At 42.9% G+C, this 18,955-nt stretch overlaps 1 protein-coding gene across 3 annotated transcripts in view; it reads left to right on the top strand.

The window, feature by feature from the left end:
- znf385c (zinc finger protein 385C) overlaps positions 1 to 18,955 on the top strand; it is a 118,718-nt gene that overhangs the window by 68,538 nt on the left and 31,225 nt on the right. The window contains exon 1 of one of the 3 annotated variants that reach the window (XM_069148653.1): positions 1,796 to 2,216. The exons of the other annotated variants lie outside the window; for them this stretch is intronic. Coding sequence (XP_069004754.1) covers positions 2,207 to 2,216 — 10 coding nt within the window. The 5' untranslated portion in view covers positions 1,796 to 2,206. Of the gene's footprint in view, positions 1 to 1,795; positions 2,217 to 18,955 lie in introns of those variants that run through there. 3 annotated transcript variants of the gene reach the window in all.

Below are 18,955 nucleotides of genomic sequence, written 5' to 3'. Positions count from 1 at the left end.
ATTACAAAAATATTTCTGAAGAAAATGTACTCGTTATATTGATAAAACATGTAACCAAGCAGCATTATTTTCAGCTTAAAGCGTATTTTCTGTAAAGTACTCCTACAAAATTTAATTTCTGGGACACAATGTTGTAAAATATTCAGTTCTGAAGTGCCAACATAACCTTTAACATCTCCACTGAGAAGTGTAACCATGTATTGCTTTTCCAGCGGAGCGTCCATCTTTTAACATGTATAGAACAAATAGGCCAGAACAAATCATCTTGGCGGCGGCTGACTGATGTAAATCTTGGAGTCATTCCCGTGTTTCTAATTAGCCCCGGCTCTGGCATGCCAGCCCGCAGGCCGACGGTTGGCATGAGGCAGCAGGACAGCCCAGCTGCCCCCGTGTCCTCCAATCTGCCCCAAGGGAGCGTTTCTGGGTCCACCGCTGCCTCTGTGAACAGCGAGGAACAGAAACCTGGATCGGAGGAGAAAGGTTGCTCACACTTCACGTAACACTCTGTCAGAGGCAATATTTCATGTTTAAAAAGGAACTCTCCATCAGCAATCATATCACTACAAGCGCTCCCTGCTGCCGTGCTCCACTTTACAGTGTTACTCTGAGGAACGGCAATAACTCCACCATAACAAACAGGCTGATAAACGGAGCAGCGTATAGATTAGGGATATGCAGGTGTTAAATTAGACCGTTTAAATGGACAATAGAGACAGGCGATGAACCTTTTATTATTTTCCAGTTGCACAATGGATGTCAGGAATAATTGGAGCACATTTGAAGGCCTTCTCCCGCAATGATGACATGACCGCAGCAGGGATTTCTGCCAAACCAGCAAATGTAAGAAAATGGAAAAAGTGGAACAATAAATAACAGCAGAGAGTGAGAGGGAGGAAGAGGCGCAAGAAGTGTAGATGGATACACAGTTAGAGGAGAGGTGGCAGAGAGAGAGAGAGAGAGCAGGAAGGGGGAGAAAAGGGGAAAGAAGGGGAAGTGAACTTAGAGCACAGGAGAGGCGGTGAGGGAGCAATTTAATGCTGTAATTAAGTTCCTGATAGCACCCTGGGAGATGTGCTTTGGCATAGCTCCAGGACAGCTTAGCATTGCACCAAGGCTCTTCAACCCACGATCTATGCCTCCATACACACACACACACACACACACACACACACACACACACACACACACACACACACACACACACACACACCATTTGAACAAACAGAAATTTAATACGAGCCAGAATATGTGTCAGCTTCACCAAATGATGCATCGGCAAGAAGAGATACAAAGGAGGAGCAGACTGGCAAGAGAGATGTGCTGCGAGAAACCATCACTTGCAGTCGCTCTCACGTCGCTCTCACTCACACAATGTCGCACACACGAGGCAGCTGCCTTGACAAGTGCACACCAATCATACTTATGAGAGCTGAATGGAAACCTGTCTCCGAAAATATTATTTTCTCTCCCCCTTATGTTTACAGTGCACTTGTCATGCTTTTGCCACCCAGACCTCAGTGCCTCCTGGTTTTGCTCTTTTTCTTTCCTTCTTTGGATATTGAAACATGTATAAGCTACCACTGGTGACCTGTAAAGCAGCAAGTTTGACAAGAAGGCAAATGCTTTGCCAAGTTGTACAGGTATGAAGACTTAAAAGAAAAATAGCAGCTAATTTTCCTGTCTGTGCAGTCCTGTCAAAGTTCAAAGGAGCTCAGTGAGAGAGAGAGAGAGACAGAGCTAGGACTACAGGGAGGAAGGGATGACAAGGAGAGAGGACTCTGAGAGAGCTAGAGAGAGAGAGAGAGAGAGAGAAGGAACAGGCAATTACATCCAGCCCCATTCCTCGCCTCCTTCAGGCCAAGCGGAGCAGCAGCATGAGCAAGAGGATTTTAACTGAGGAGAACGCGCATCAATAGGATCTGAGATTTCTCGGGGATTGGTCACCAAAGACGGGGGAAAAGGATACAGTGCAACAAAGAAGTAGTTGTCATTACAGAGACAAGAAGGGAAGAAGTCCCATATAGAATCGGCTCCAGCAGATCTCAAGGCTCTTCACAACTACACAAGACGCCTCCGGTTCGCACCTGCGCGTCGTGCACGTCCTCTCTCTCTCTCTCTCTGGGGATAAAAGTGCGTAAAATTTTACCGTCTTTACGCGAGGTGACACGCCGAGCTGGAGACACGCGGATACGGTCCTGGAGGCACGATGCTGATCGGTAAGTGTTAGAACACCTTCAGTTATACTCCACTCTTTACCGCTGATAACGTGGCTGCGCTGAGTAAGCAATCCCTATGACAAATTTATGAAAGACAGGAGAAATATCACGACCAATACGTCCATGTGGATGAAATATTGCAGCGGAACTATTGGTTATAAATTTGTCTAAATGTTATAGGCACCATAAAAACACGTTCCTGAGCAGATCAGGCTCACTAAAAGTCGCTGTCAAGATATTAAAAATACAGAATATTCAGTCATTAATCTGGGACGGAATTTGAACATTCAAAGTGACTATTTTATCATTCAATTTATAAATTAGCCTCACTTGTTCCAACATAATCGTCCACATACCTGCGTAATCGTCTCTGCATCAAGTTATCTGAAGCTCCAGATGGATCCCCAAAAAAACAAATGTGTGCGCCCTTACTTGTGCGGAGTTACCGGCACCTCAGCTTCCTTATTCCTCTCGGTCCGTGGTTGGAAGTTGGTTCTTTTTATCGAAAAAAAAATAAAGTGCACCTCAACGGCAGAATATATTTATGCTGGGGTTTGCTCCCTTTGAAAGTCGAAAAACATCGCAACTGTTTTAATATAGATTTATATGGAAATGTGCCCTTTCAATCAAGCAGCAGCCAAATAAATAAATACGCTTTCTTGAAATATAATTTTTTTTTTTACCGGATACTTGTAAACCAGTTTTGATGCATATTACACGCTCACTGTGAAGAGCGTCTCTAAAGGATTTTTTTTTTTTTTTCTTGGATTTTTTTTTTTCTTGATAATATAGTCATATGCTTCTAAAACATTAACATTTATTTTTTTTTAGACTTCCCAGTGAGGCTTTAGACAACCAGTTGTTCATTTGCTTTTTATATATGAATTTGATCACCTTGCCTTTCCTTGATCACCTTGCCTTGACCTATTAAAGTATAGAGGTTGAAAAGAAATTATTTAATTTTTCAGACTTTTTAAGGAATAATAAAAAAAAAAATTCAAATGGCTATTTTTGATTGAATTTGACACTGGCATAACTGTAAGTGTAAAAACTGGGTGTGAATCCAGAACAGGGAAATTCTCCACTTCATTTGCATAATTAACTCCATATCATCTCTACATTAGGAAATAAATGTGTATTTTTCTTTTGTGTGGGCCGAGCGGAGGGATAACTAATGGACCTGCTCTGCTCCTGTATTTTACACGGAACACTGATTTATGTCCACGGCTCAAACCTTTATCCCGCCAAAATGCAACTCTTCGTATATATCAGTGATTTTCTGGTTGGTTAAAGCTTTTAGACCTTCCTTCAATTCCGGAGACAAATTGAAAACGTAAAGTGAAAGTGAAAAAGATACGGTGTTCAAAGATCCAAAAGAAGCTTATAGTCTTGCCTACTGACTTGAATGTATTGTTTGTATACGACAGACATACCAGACCTCTGGATGTGATGGATCTCACCAAAAGTGAGATTGCGTGGTGCTTTAAGATCTCGGTGTTCTTAAAATGGCTTCGGTGGGCAAATGACTCATGCAAATGGATGCCACATTAGCATTTCTCCAGATATTTACTTCTCCTCCGAAAACACAACCTCTTAATCCCACCCCCGCCCCCACCCCCACCCACCCCCCCACCAGTGACGAATGATGCACACCAGGCACCAAAGCCTCCGGTGTTGAGGTGAAATGCCATCTTCTGTCCCTCTCGCCATTTTAGTCAGCTCATGAAGAGTCGCTCTTCTGTCGAATGGAGCCCTAACTACTCGGGCCTTTGTCCTGTACTGATTTCATCTTGGTCATTATGTCGTCTTAGAAGTCATTTGGTGGGGTTGCTGGGGAGCTGTGTGGCTGCGGTAGCTTCTTCTCTATTCCAGATAATATTCTTTATTGGAGGATGGACATTATTATTCACCATGTTGTCGCTTTCTGAGAGGCAGAGCTCTGTTCCTATATGCAGAATTGCCCAGAAGAGTTGAAGAACGACAAACCTGGTGGGGGCCTCACTGTGTCTAACCCTCCATCCAGGCTGGGGACAGGTTGTGGGAGGGCTGATTAGAGGCCTGCCCCTATGGGAGTGGGTGCCATTCTTCCTCTTCCACTCATTTTTTTTTTTTCTTTTTTTTTTTTTTTTTATCTGGAGGATCTGAGGTGGGGGGGGGGGGTGGGAATGCATGGGAAGCAGGGCTAATCTGCGCTAAACAGGGTCCCAAGCTTGATCAGGGGTAATTACGTGAGGCTAGGATTACAGTCTGCGACCACTCAGTGAGGGCTGGCCACACCCTGAAGAAAGAGCTGAGGGAGATTAATGGAAAATAAGTAATAACTCTTAAAAAAAAAAGAAAAAAAGAAGAAGGCTGTTTATTACTCTACTGATGATATATTTCCACAATTTCAGGCCAAATCCCAGTTTAATTAGTCGTCTCACTTGCAGTCTTTGACCTTGAGATGTCCACTAGCCTTTGGTTTCAGTTTAAACGTGCAGAGGCTGGAGGGGTTCCCGAGCAGCAGGCAGCAATAACACGTCTGTTTGAAGTGGTTGCACGGGTGTAGGGGGTGTAAATGAGGAGGTTAATGAAAAGGCATCACTGTTAGACTAAAGTCTTTGGTCCACTTCCCACCAACTACACAACTGCCCCGTTCTCAGACCATCAGTCACTTAAACAAACAAGTTCTTCCACCAGAGTGTGCGTTTTTGCTAATAGTCTGTGTCGTTTTGGTTAAAGCAGCTGTGGGCTTCTGTCTGGACTGAGTGTGTGCGCTCGAGTGAGTGAGTGAGTGTGTGTGTGTGTGTGTGTGTGTGTGTGTGTGTGTGTGTGTGTGTGTGTGTGTGTGTGTGTGTGTGTGTCGAAGCAAAGCATGAGGCAATGAGACATCATGATGGATGGATCTCCCCAGCCTCCTGTCTTTTCATTCATCCCTCATGGACCAGAGGGATGAAGGTGGCAGCTCTCCAGCTCCTGTTCAGCCCACCTCTGCCTTCTATCTCTCTCACACACACACTCACACACACATGCACACAGGGAAGACAAATAACCCTCTCTATTAGCTCAACAAACACCTCACTTGAAATGACAAATCTGTAGTTAAACTGACTTTTTTATTTTTCATTACCTCAGCACCTATTAATCTGCGTCATCGCCATAAAAACTTGAGTGAAAGTGACAGAAATGTTCAGTGCTGCTACAAATTGTATATTATTTCATATTTATTGTTTCTAATTTCACTGCATTTTATATGCTGTCCCACCTGAGTGAAGTTCTTTCCCACTTTTATGGAGTTGTCGATGTCGGCTTGCGGCTCTTTTTCACTTTAACGTGCCGGTCTGACATTGCTTCCAGGTAACAGGAACAGTGGGATATGTTATTACTCTGAAACTCTTTTTTTTCCCGTACTTTTTTTTTTTTTGTCTTGCTGTAGTCACTAATCTTGATCTTATTTTATCTTTTCCAGTAGAATGGTAGCACCATTAGGTGCGAGTTTAAAGACAGATTCTATTCATAGAAGCTCTCGCAATGTTGTACATCGTCAACCTGGAGTCATTTTGTGCTGAAATACTGTTATTCACGTGTGAGTCACACATTCTGCTCATAATACAGTGTGTTATATCACACCACACATACTTTGGTCTTTTGAGGCTTCTGTGTAAAAATCAAATTTATTATTTACACTGATATTTTTTTGTATGATTGTGTTAAGTTTAAAGATGAACAACAAAGCAAAGTCTGTTTACAGGCGTAGTATTGCATATGCAGAAAGAAAAAAGCTATGTAAAGCCTTTCGGGGCTCCAGAAGAAGCTTCATGAGGACATAAATTGACTTAAAACATAATGAAGCTCAAGAACTAAAGTTTGAAAATGAAAATGTGGGATGTGCAGTAGAGGGTGCATGGGAGTGGATTTTCACATACCTCCAATCCCACTCCCACAAATATACTCCCAACCCGTCCCAATTCGATGACGGACTAAAAATAATAGCTGTCCCAATCCTGGACGAATGACTCCCACTTCTGTCCAGCTTCTGCGCTGTGTTTTTTCATACATTACTTTGGATTCTGCTGCACATTTCTTTATTTCTTTATTAACATTTGGACCAGTATGTTGGCAGTACCGAGAACACTGGTAGTAGTACTATAAGGGTACAATGCCTTAATCCAAAGACCAAAACTCTCATCTCTAAGGACCTTGTTTAAAACTTAAGAGTTGCTCAAAAGTTCTGTCAGCCTGACACACGGTTTACTGTTACTGGATACTGATACTGATACTGGAATTTATTGTTTATTGTAAAAACTGACCTGTTGTTATTATGAGTCCCTCACAGCACACTCCCCTCACCTATTTTTTGTGATGAATCGTGAAATTGACTCCAATCCCACAGGAAGCTGACAGGATTCACAAAAAATGGTCAGCCTCCAGTGTGGAGTTGAGTCAGCTGGGAGGTCCAGACTACGTTAGCCGCCAACAGACCTGTGTCTGATTGAACTGTCTGCCGTCACGTTGCATTGTGGGTAATGCAAGAAGAAGAGACAATCCTCCTTAAATAATGTAGGTGTTTTGTATCTTAAACGATCTCTAGTAGTCAAATAATGTATGACAGTCGGGTGTCCAGGAGAAGTGACGCGGTTCAGATGATGTATATAGAGTTTTTGCTTGTTTGGAGGAAGCCACAGTTTCAAAACGGTGTTTACTGTTGCCATGACGATGAAGGTAGTAAAGCACAACAATGTTCAAGGAGTCATTTAATCCAAGCCATTACCTTTCTCTGACCAAGTGATTTTTGTGCCAAAACCTAAGCAGAGCGCTGATTTAGAAAACACATCATGGTTTTATGTTGGAGAACACATCGTTTTTCATGAGTAACGCTAACGCAATGCTAAATCAGTGGAGAACTGCTTCAGAATAGAACAAAGTCCTTGATCTGAAAATGTGAACATACCTTGTAGAAGTTGCTGGACTTTTCTCCTGATTTATCTCTTTACTAAAATCCACCATCGCTGACAGAAAATGTACATGTACCTAGATGTAGCATGTCATAAATCAAAGTGAAATTTCATATTTGTATGTAAATGGGTTTAGAGTGTGTTTTTGTGTGTGAATGATATTTAGATAGAGGGTGAGTGGGTGGACTCTGACAGTAACAATAATTAGGCCTGTCTACACGGAGCTGCAGGCGCCTTTCAGACAGGTTAGAGGTCAGCAAAGAGCGGAGAGAACAAGTCAATGAATTTATTATTCCAGGTTAGTCTTTCTTTGACCCGCATCTATTCATGAGATCTCTTTCTTGGCATACACACACGCTTGTATGCTCTTTGTAATCGAGGCTGTTAATTTGGAGCAGTACGATTTGTATTGTGACAGAAACTACATGATGCTGCTTTTGCATATACGCCGTCTGAATGCATGGTTCGTATGTACCCCTTTGTGGCCCTGAGCCCCCCGTGGGGAAAATGCCTGTGTTTGAGTGGCAGTTCAAGTCATTTCACTGAAGTGACAGCGTGGGTTTGATCGGCACTCCCGCTGAAGCGATGGCTTGTGGATGCTGAGAGCTGTAGGCATATGTGAGCCCCAGCGGGGGTGCTGACAACATGAGAAATGGTCCCAAGCTGCTCTCTGCACCAAAAACCTCACCATTTAGCCTCTCGTTCCCTTGGTGCTAAGGCTAAAGATGGAGGCCTTGAAGAGAAACGACACCACATCATCTCCAAGTGCTGTGTGTGTGTGTGTGTGTGTGTGTGTGTGTGTGTGTGTGTGTGTGTGTTTTCTTCTGTGCTCATGAATTCATCGGCAGGTGAGGCAGCTTTCATCTGAAGTGGGTGACAAGTCCACTTGATGCCCTGACCTTGACTTAAATGAGTGAGAAAAGAGCTAAGGGCCTTTAAGGCCGACAGACTGGAGGATGAAAAGACACACAACGGAAAAAAAAAAAAAAAGAGACCAGACAGGAACAGGAAATGAGCTAGAAACTGAGACGGGTGAAGGAAGAGAGACGATAGAGATATAAAGGAAATGCAACCTAAAAAGGAGATGGAGCATCTCTCTGATTCTCTCCGGTGATTCTCCGTCCTGTCTCGGCGTGTTTGGACGACATAAAACCAGACTGTTTATGTAACTGTACTGGCTCTCCAAGCATCAGGATCAGTGTCTGTGAAGGTAACAAAGGCCATTGATTTTACAATCAATTCCAGCCATCAGAACGTGGTGCCCAGACCAACGATTTGCAATAGTCCAACGCACATGACGAAGTGCAGCTAGTGTGTAAATGGTGGTAAGTGTAAACAGAAGATGCAGCGATCCATCTCTAATGGCTGTCTTTGCTCCAGTTCTGTGTTCGCCATCGGGAAGTTGACCTCCACCTGTACCGCACGCCATCTCATGAGCGTTTAACAGCTCGCCGCACTCAGAATGAATTAAAGCGGCTGGGAATTAATTCCAATCATTGTCGTAAATGCATATACACACCACCACCAATTAAATGAAAAAAAAAACTGGGTGGATTTGGGTTTCAAGCAATTTATAAAATAAAAGTTTCATTAAAATACATAAAGTAAAACGTTTTTACACTCAAAAGGTAGAACTCAGCTCTCAACCGCTGCACCAAAACAGCAAATGAATATACATAAATCAATTGACAAAATGCAATTACCAAAAGATATGGTATGCATTTTCTGTGCACACACCCAATATGCAATCACCAATGCATATATAGTAAGCATTTCCTGCACACATATACACACACGCACATACACACGCACACACACACACGCACGGGGACCCAATCAAATTGGCATTTTATTATACACATAAATCAAATGTATAAAAAACACAAATGCATAAATTCTTGTAGGCGTTTTTATTCACACAAAAAAAATCACACTTGCTATCAGTGGTAGAAATTTGTAGTGCAGTTGAGTACAGTATATGAATTTACATAAATGAGTTGATGAAAATGCAATGCAGGTATCTGAATACAGTGAGTGTCTTTGTAGATGCAATGGTAATTATATATGAAATATTCAGAGTATGTACAATCTCTAAACGTCATATCTAAATCCTGATGTTTGGTTCAGCCGTCACACTTCTCTGTGATGTTTACACTACAAAGGTCACATTTCTTACAGAATTGGCATTCTTGCTTCTTTTTGTACCGAGGCATTGTGGAGCGAGCCTGCCTGGGAATGATCAGCGCTAATGATTTTATGAGAGTTTACATGATTAATGTTGGCACAGCAGTGTGTTTGTGAACAAACCCTTCTCTTCATCTCTCTCTCACTCGTTCCTCCTCATCCCCTCCCACGCCACCCCTCCTCCCCCATCTCAGAGGGAATATCCAGTCTCGGTGTGTGCTGATTTTTGTGGCGCTAGCTGTCGTTCGCCACATTAGTGCGTGACAATGGGTCTCTTTGAAGTGGGTTATTCTAGCGCAGCTCACAGCCCAGCGCAGCAGCGAAGATGTGCCAGCTCGCTGTGCAGACAGGGCCAGCTCTGAGCACAGGGATAGACAGAAGGTAGAGACGTGCACATGCACGCCCGCACAGCCTAAATACCGGGGTCAACACAATAGCTTTCACACCCACATCCTCTAAACACTCTTTATGTAAGCACTTCCATCGCAGACAAAGGCTACACACTCCTCTGTGAGCACACATCTGCCTCACACAAAAACACAACACAACACAAGAAAAGAGCCTGAAATATTCTCCCATCACTTCATCAACCATCCACCTGTCTGTCCGTCCAGCCATCCATCCTCCCTCTCCGTCTCTGTTTTTCCCGTCCTCCTCTGTTCCCCCTGTAGGCCCAGTCCAATCTGAAAGCTTAGTTGGGCCTCGTCTCTCTCGGCTTATCTCCAAAAGCTGCCTCTTTCATTTGAGTAAATGCCTTCATTCCCAGCTCCTCTATGAAGAAGCTGATAAGGGATGTCTTTTATCCACAGCAGATAGTCCCCCCCCCCCCCCCCGCTCCCATCGCAGTGTGGGTGTTTGTGTGTATTTATACGCCTGCACAGCATATGCTAAATTATGTGTGAGAGATTATATTTGAGTCTTGTGTGAATGTTTTTTATATATATATATATATTTGTGGGGCTTACATGAATAGTTTTTAATGCATGAAAGACCTACTAATTCTATGGTGTAAATGTGCATCATGGTTCGACCCGTATTCTCTTGCTGCTTATAATTCAAATGTGACATTTCGATGATTACACATAATCACACAAGACTGCTGCAACCTTGCAGGTGTCTCTAATAGGAAGTGATTAAGTGGGACAAGCTAATCATCGCAGTGCCTTACTCACACGTGTGTGTGTGTGTGTGTGTGTGTGTGTGTGTGTGTGTGTGTGTGTGTGTGTATATATATGTGCTGTCTAACGAATTGATTATGGCTGTGGAGTGGATTTGTTGCCAGGCATGGAGAGATTAGTTCTGTCTGTGTTGGACTGAGTCTAAGCTGATGCCAAATGCTGCACTTCTGTCCCTGCTCTAACACAACAAATATATTGATTGTCCTTTGATGCCGCAAATGTCAGAGAGTGTTGATGATGAGACTCACGGCAGACGACGTTTGGGCCGAAACATGCTCTGGACTATGTCAATTTTGGGCTACTAGGCCTAAATTTGAACCATTTTTCCCCACAAGTCATCATGCTGGATCTTTCTCTTTCATTTAGTGTCTTTGTACCGGTGCCTACAACCCTACGTCCCGCTGTGTCTTGGACAATGTGTCACAGGAGCAGGTGCAGCAGGTGCTTGTAGTGGTGGTACAATGCTTTTCTCTGAGCTGGGTGGAAATCTCTCATCCTGTAGATGTTTGTGGCCAAAGGAGAGCTGTCCTGACTCTCTTACAGCCTCTTTGGAAGACACAGCTTGCCTGCTCAGATTTGCATCGCCCTTCCCGTCGGGTTCCTCCACCCTCCCCTGGAGCACTAGCACGCTGCAGCCGTCCTCTCGAGGCACATACGAATAACATTTGTAAAGCTATTGGGGCCCCTGCAAGAAAACAAAAAAATGCTTGTCACTGCTCCCTGTGGAGCCCCAACCTCATTGACATGGGTTTGTTTGCTTGAGGCCAACGATTGTGTCCGGGCTGATCTTAGAGGAATGGCGAGCGCACGGTCAATGAGAATGATGCATTAACAGCTCCGCACCTATTAAAGCTGCTCGCCGCGGTTGAAGCCAGACACCACTTTGCAGGGATTTATCAAGCCGCTTACCAAAGAGAGGTGATTGAATTCATTTGCTTACTAATGAGGAGGGATTGCGAATTGTACACTTCCCCAGCTACACTTCCACCTGTTAAAACCATTTGGTCATTATTGCAATCAAATCCAATGTTTGTTCTCCATTACAATCAAACCCATTTCTGTCACCTCATCAGGCGCCTTTTTGTCTTTTGGGTACTCAGACCTGCTTCTTATGTGCTGGTTTAAAGTGATGGTGGGAGCTAACAGAGGGGAGGTTTTTTTCTTGTTCTTTTATGTCAGTATCTCCAGTTTGGGGGTCAAAATGTTGACAGTTTATTTATGTTCTTTGAGAAATTTTAAATCTGGCATGTCGACACGAGTCAGAACATAAGTGAAACTGAGTTCATCTGCAGCAAAAAAAAAAAGGACTAAATTCGGTCATACCTGGGTTTTATTTTCACCTTCAAGCCAATTAAAACATTTCTGACATGATTGTTTTCTTCTGCATGAACTTATACAAAACACTTAAGTGTAATCAAGGCCAATCAAATAACTGTCAGCTCTCTTTCTCTCAGTCAATCAGGAAAATTGATTTTATTAGAGGTAATTGTTCCCTGTTTGATGTTCATGATGTCTTGATTAGTCCTATTCTCTGGAGTGTTATTGTGGAGAGTCGACTCTCCTGCTGTTGTTAAAGCCAGATTACCAGTAAATCCTCTTTGTCTCAGCAGACAGCAGCAGACAGACTAAAGTGGGTTAGCCGAGTCCCACGCAGTCAGTCGAGGTTAAAGTATGTAACAGCCAAAGGTCAACACAACTCTAGTTGGCCCAAAGTTATATCATCTGCATTAGCTTTATAGAGAGCGGGAAACATGTGCGTGTTGCATTTTTTTAAATGAGTGATGAGAGAAATTCATCTAACACTTCAGAGAGATTTTTTTTCCCAACGCACGTTGTACCACCGTCAGCTGATTCTTCTGTCTATACCTCACATCTTGTGATACATTCATTCCTGTTGACATGTTTTAAATTTACATAAATGATAATAAACAGGCTCGATCAAAAGCACAGCAAACCCTAACCCTAACCCTGACCCTGACCATTTCTTCAATATAAATTACAAAAAATGTCTCCAAATATTTTGGTTTAGATAATAACATAGCAGTGATGACGGCATTATAATTTAATTGTTCCAATTAAAATGTACATTAGCTAAAATGAGTCACTAATTAGTCATTACAAACACCATATGTTACATGTGCAATGAATTGAATAATGCAGAATAAAAAAAAGTTTACCCCTGATACAAATGAGCAGACAGGAGTTGTTGTTGTTTTGTTTTTTTTAGTGTTCCTCTCAGTGTATTATCCTGAGTGGGAAACATGGCAGTAAATGTACTGCTGTGAGTCATCCACAATAAGAGAAATCACAGTTAGTAATAATATTTATAGTATTACAATCAGGGATCATGAATTTTGGTTAATTTTGAGTGAGTAAGTGTTCCAACATGAACACACTATTTTCTGCCAACCATTTTGTTTTTATATATGAGTTATAAGAGTATATGAAGTTGACTCAATTAAAAAAAAAAAGGTATTGTCATAAACGCCTGTTCGTCAATCAGGACTTTGGTCACTATCGATCAAACCTGATCAAAAAAACACCCAGACAGCCTTGCTAAATCGGATTACTTTTTTTTTTTTATGTTAAACTCTTAATGAATAATACTTAAAGATATTTTTGTAACCTTGATTGCTAATTTTGATCATTACTGTTTTAAAGGTAAAAAAAAAAAAATTAAGTTAAGTTTTCAACAGCTTCAAACTAAAATGATCATGATCTTTATTATTTCCTTATATTGGTATAATTTTTTCAAGTTTGGTTGTTGCCTGAAAAGTGAGTATCTCTTGGCATGGCAGATGAAAAGGAACAGAGAATGTCCTAATTAAAGAGAAACAATGAAAAGCCTAAAATATGTCAATTTTTGAATGACGTAATATAGTACAGGACTAGTTTACAAGTGTACTTGTCTACAATGAACAGTCTGCTGCTTTCCATTGACCCCTGACAGATGGGCAGTTTACAGTGTTGACAGCGAGCAGATGATGTTCCCATACCAGGTTAAAATCATGTTCCACATGATTTAAGTACATGAGAGCAAGAGTTTCTTTCAGCAGCCAGAACTGTGATAATCATGCAGCTCCAGTAGCAGCAGTCCACGGCTCACTGCTGGCAGACAGGCAAGAAGTCTGTTAAAAGATTTCACATGATGAGGGTTCAATCCAGTATGGTGTACTTTATACAGTATTGGAAGGTTTGTGGGTGTTTTCGTCCATCCCAAATGACACCACAGCTTATTTTCCATCTTTTCATTGGCTCGTCTGCGCCACACTCTCCCCCGATAAGTGGTAATACTTTGACGCTTGAGGACACTTGAGCAACTTTCAATCGAGATTAATCTGTCTTTGAGATCTGCCAAGGTCTCTGTGGATGCACAGCTGAGAGAACAAGAGTAAGAAAGAAAGAAAGAAAGGCTGGTTATAGAGATGGGGCATTTGTAGCTGCTGTCTCAGAGATGTGGTTCCATTCCCACTCTGCAACCAGAGGGGACAGCTCACTATATCATTCAGCCGTTTGTTATTTTGTCTCAAGCAGGAGTCGGCTGAAGGGGAGAAATGTCTTGTCTCTTTCCCCCCAGTTGCCTGAAGGTGAAACCCATTCTTCATTTTGGAGAGAGCCTGTTTGCTTTTGCATGCATTCTTGCAAGTGTGTGTGTTCGTGCAGATGTCCACATCAATATGTCCACATCAAATGAGAGGCTTATTCTTAAGCTATCAGGTGTCACAGGCTATTGTTCAGGCTGAGTGAACCAGATTGAATTCCTGTGATTCAGTTTGGTATTTCATTGGTGTTAAACTAAACAATCCCAACGGGTCGAATGTGTTTTTTTTGACAACATCTGTGACAACAGCCTCTAGTCTCTCTATTTATCTACCTCTCCCTCCCAATTCCTTTAGCTTTCAGCCATGATTCTCTTCTTTTCTGCTCTCTGCTCTTACATTTCATTTGTGCAGTCACCCTGATATGTAGTTTTAAAATTTTTCTTACAGCTGACCCTCACTGGAGCTGAAACCGAGTTAGTGTTCAACTTCACGCTCCACCCAGGGTGTTTATGGGCTCTGCGTAGCCACGAGCAGTGGGATATCCGTTTCCTAGTGCTCCCCAGTGAATCGCAGTGATCCGTGTTTCTGCTGTTTCTGCGCCAGTTATTAAAAGCCAAGGGAAAGGTTACAGTAAATGCCACTCAGCTGATGTGCAGCTCATGGCAGAGCTGCCTAACCTCTATGCCACTCAGAGTTACTCCCTAACATTTTGGGAAACGGTAATTTCACGGTAATTTTTTTTTCTCTATCTTCTACACCCCTAGAATTGGAGCTGCAACCCCATCTCATCCCTTAAAACCGTCAATGCAGCTTCACGTTTCACGTTCTCGTTAAGGCTTTATTCCTTGTCACAAAATTTAAATTAAAAGCATGAAAAGTAAAACCAACCCCAGACCTCAGCACACACCTGAGTCTGACAAATTGGCAGTTTCCTCTGAATCTCTTCCCCTCCTCCTCCTCGTCTCTGGCGCCGTCCCTCCGAGGCTTCCCTCCCCCCCTCATTCCCTTCCCTTGTCACCACTTCTCTCAGACACCCTGGGCACTCATCACAGAGGTCAAGCACCTGTCGCCTGCTGTAAACAGGAAATGAATAATTCAGGAGTCTGCGCTGGTTGACTGCAACAGCTGACGGTCTCTCCGTGACGAGCAAAGATTTATCCAAAGGATTCGCGTTATAATCCTCAGCTGGAATCACACTAATGAGAAACGCTCTCCGGAGAGTCTGAGGACTCACTCAGAGCCAGACTGCATGTCCTTGACCTCTGATAAAATTAGTTTGACTGTAGTGGCATGAAAAACTTCTGCCCCACGAACTGCTTTGCATTTTTAGATTTGTAAGATTGTGCTGACAGGCCACCTTCACTAACTGTAAACAAAAGAGCATCTCTCCTCTCCTCTCCTCTCCTCTCCTCTCTTTTCCTCTCCTCTCCTCTCCTCTCCTGTCCTCTCTTTTCCTCTCCTCTCCTCTCCTCTCCTCTCCTCTCCTCTCCTCTCCTCTCCTCTCCTCTCCTCTCCTCTCCTCTCCTCTCAACCCCTCCTCCCCCCAAGGTGTCAGCCCACAGAGGGAACTGACCTATAACAGAAAGCCAGTTATATTTGAGAGAAATACAGAAGTAGCAAGTTGAGAGGCAGCAAGATGCCAGTTTGGGCTGCCGGGTAGCTGAAGTGATTGGTTTTCACTCCTTATCACCACACCAGCAGGTGTCTAAGACATGCTACTGTGGCTCTCTAGCGGATTCACAATTATAACACCCTGGCCAGCGGCTCACCCGTCACCACCACACATACGACTCCCACCTCACCTCCACCCACCCACCCACCCGCGCATCGCTCTGCACTTCTTTTCCCACTCTTTTCATCGAGTGAAATCCTGACGGCCGGTAGTAACTTAGGAATCCTGTTATGGCCTCGCTCCACCAAACACCTGCACAGGCTCTGATAAGAATCCTTATCTGCTCAGTCCCATGTGTCCTTGCTGCACCCAGGCAGAGCAGGAGGGCTCTACAGCTGGAGTGGAGGGTGTATAACACCACCACTGGTGGTCGCATTGATTGTTTTCCAACCACATTATCCTGTCCTGTGTGTCATGTTGGAGAAGGTTTGGAAGCACAAGCTGCGGCTGCGGCACGAGAGCGGGGCATTAAACCCTTTGCTGTGGTGATGTTTTGCTATTTAAAAACACGCCAGCTGCCGGGCTCGGGTGTGCCGCCTGCAGTACAATACCTCATATGAAGATTCATCCCTTTATGCCGCTCTCGCATCTTTGTAATTGCGCATCAGGAATGAGAGGAGACATCTGCATGCCAACACTTTGAAGAGAAGAGGAAGGAGACAACAAAGGGCAGAGCAGCTTCTCACAAAGGCTTTCCAATTTGCAGCTTGCAGCTGTTTCTCTTCAGAGCTTGTCGTGCGGCCTGTCCGCTCTCAGCCTAAAAGTGGCTCACAATCCAATCACTGATTTCTCAGCCGCTGCCGGTAGACGTTTGGCACACGATGACACACAATGACACTTTTCCTCCTTTGCAAGAATTTGTTGAGTCTAAGTCTTCATTAACAGGTGTTTAGACATGGACGTGATAAGAGACAAATCATTTAGAGAAGAGTGGGTTAGTTACAATGAGTTTTTTTCACAGGTGTATGAGCTACTGATGTTCAAATCAAAACTACTCACACACACACTGTTCATGAACACTGTGTGTCTGCATCTGTAATCATTGCAGACTATCTTCGCAAGCATCTACGCCAGCATTGCAAACTGTGTGATTGTGACTGTGTACAAATATTGAGCATTAAGTTTGCTTGTTTCCCCACTATTGTTTCACCTTTTGTTTTGCTGCATATGCTGTACAGGAATAAAAACAAAAAAAACAAATGAGTCTAATGGATCCACAAGGCATGGCACCACGACCCGTAAATTAAGTCCCACAGATGTGCTTCTGTAGATTAATCTTCCCGCTCATGAGCAATTATTCTGGCAGTGAAGCTGAGGCATGAGGCTGATTTGAAACAATTACAGCCCAGGTTGGGCAAAATTAGCTAGTTCAATTCCCAAGGCCGCTGCTGATTGAGAGCGAGGGCATTTTAAAAAGCAACTGGGGGTAATTGGTTTTTACCATCAGAACATCCTTCAGCCAACCTTTTAACCTGCTGGACACCTTGCAGTTAAATTCATTCAATAAATCCTGTCTGCTTTCAGTCAACAAAGACAGTAGTTTGAATTTTATTAATCAAATTTATATTATCTATAAATGGCTACTGTGTTTTACCTGTGTAATTGTATCAATATTATAGAATAAGAGCTAATATATGCATTGCCCCTGCTGACCCTCACAGCCGGAGGACTTTTATTACCGCATTCATTCCTATGATGCAACTGCATTTCTGTTTATCGAATAATATAAGAACTGTCTCCCACTTTTCTTCGATGTGGATGTGTTAAAAAGTAGAAAAAAAAATCAAATTTGGCCCTACAGCTAGGACTTAAAAAGAACAGGAAAGCGTTGCCTTTTTATAGCCAGTACATATTTCCATTAAGAGTTTTAATTGGCCATAGACACATGCCTGAAAGCCAAATTGAAATTAGGTGTATTATAGGAAACGTCTCAAACAAAGAACCTGGAAAGAGGAAATGAGTGAGGAAAGACACATTTTGTGGAAAAACAAATTCAGGTGGGGTGGATTTAGATGATCAGCAGGCAATTTGATGGCAGGAAAGAAAGAAAAAAACATCTCTGGAAGGCAATTTACTGACTCGCTGTAAATACAACTTGCTTAGCAGAGGCTCTTTTGCATAACAATGAATGTGATAATATACAAGTAATGTACAGTACAATTCTCTCTGAAAGCAGTTTGCGGTTCTCGTTTACATAAATAAAGAGGATGTTCTCGCCTGCAATACCAACAAATCTCACACTATTTACAACTGCAAATGAATCATTAAGTGTAAAGAGCTTTTCTCCTCTGTGTGCTGAGGAATTCAGCAGAGGATAGTTCCACTGTGTTTAACAGAGCCACAACTTCATTCTCCTTTTCATGCCTCATAACCACCTTTATGTCTGCGTCTCAGCATCTGAGTGAATGTTTTTCATCTCTCGCTCCTCTCATCAGCTGAGGAGTTAAAATTAGAAAGCAACCTCTGTCTATTGCTTACTTTCTGCAGCACACCTCGTCCCTCTCCCTTGAAGATCCAGCCTGCCCGGCTCACCCACCATATCTAATCAATTCATAATGAGTTGTCACAGTTGGCATGATGGCTGCGTGACGCTTGGTTGACCAGCCTGATATTTATTCATGTAAAAAACGATGTCGCACTTAATGCCACTTCCACAAATGACTCAATCTGCTGCGGAAATGAACCTCATCTGAGTTCTTGTCAATCCCGTCGCATTTCGAGACACATGATTTTGCATACGCGTGGGCATGACACAACCTTAGTTTATTCAGTCTTGTTTTGTTTTTTTTAGCATGACGCTGCAATTTGGTAATGCTAGTCCTGATAAGGATGATGGACAGGAGGGCTAATGTTGACTCCCAGACAGATGTTTCAATTGTCATCTTTTACCTTTGATCATTTTCCAACACTGTCTGTGATATGAAAGTTCATCTTGTTTTTTTACCTCGAGGGAAAGGTCCAACAGCTGTCATTATCTTTGTAAACCAAAGGGAGGCGATTAGCAAAAGTGTGGGGGACTTGTCAAAGCTGCTCACCCTAAGGCTTGAAAGCAAAGGAACCAAAACAATGGGGGTTTTTTTCCACATTTGTTTGGTCTTTTTGGGGTGTATCATCACATTGAGGTTCTGTGTACAGCTGCTGCTGCAGCAGAGTAATGACTGGCCATCGGCACCATCTGCATAGATTAATGTGTGTGATATTTCCCTTTTTCCTGTGCAGCATCAGGAAT

This window comes from Embiotoca jacksoni, unplaced genomic scaffold (genome assembly GCF_022577435.1).
Source record: "Embiotoca jacksoni isolate LCO1_2020_lvr unplaced genomic scaffold, fEmbJac1.0.p SCAF_15, whole genome shotgun sequence".
In the NCBI taxonomy this organism is placed as follows: Eukaryota; Metazoa; Chordata; class Actinopteri; family Embiotocidae; genus Embiotoca; species Embiotoca jacksoni.
The sequence above is the reverse complement of the archived record's forward strand: the minus strand, read 5'-3'. Positions and strand labels throughout refer to the sequence as shown.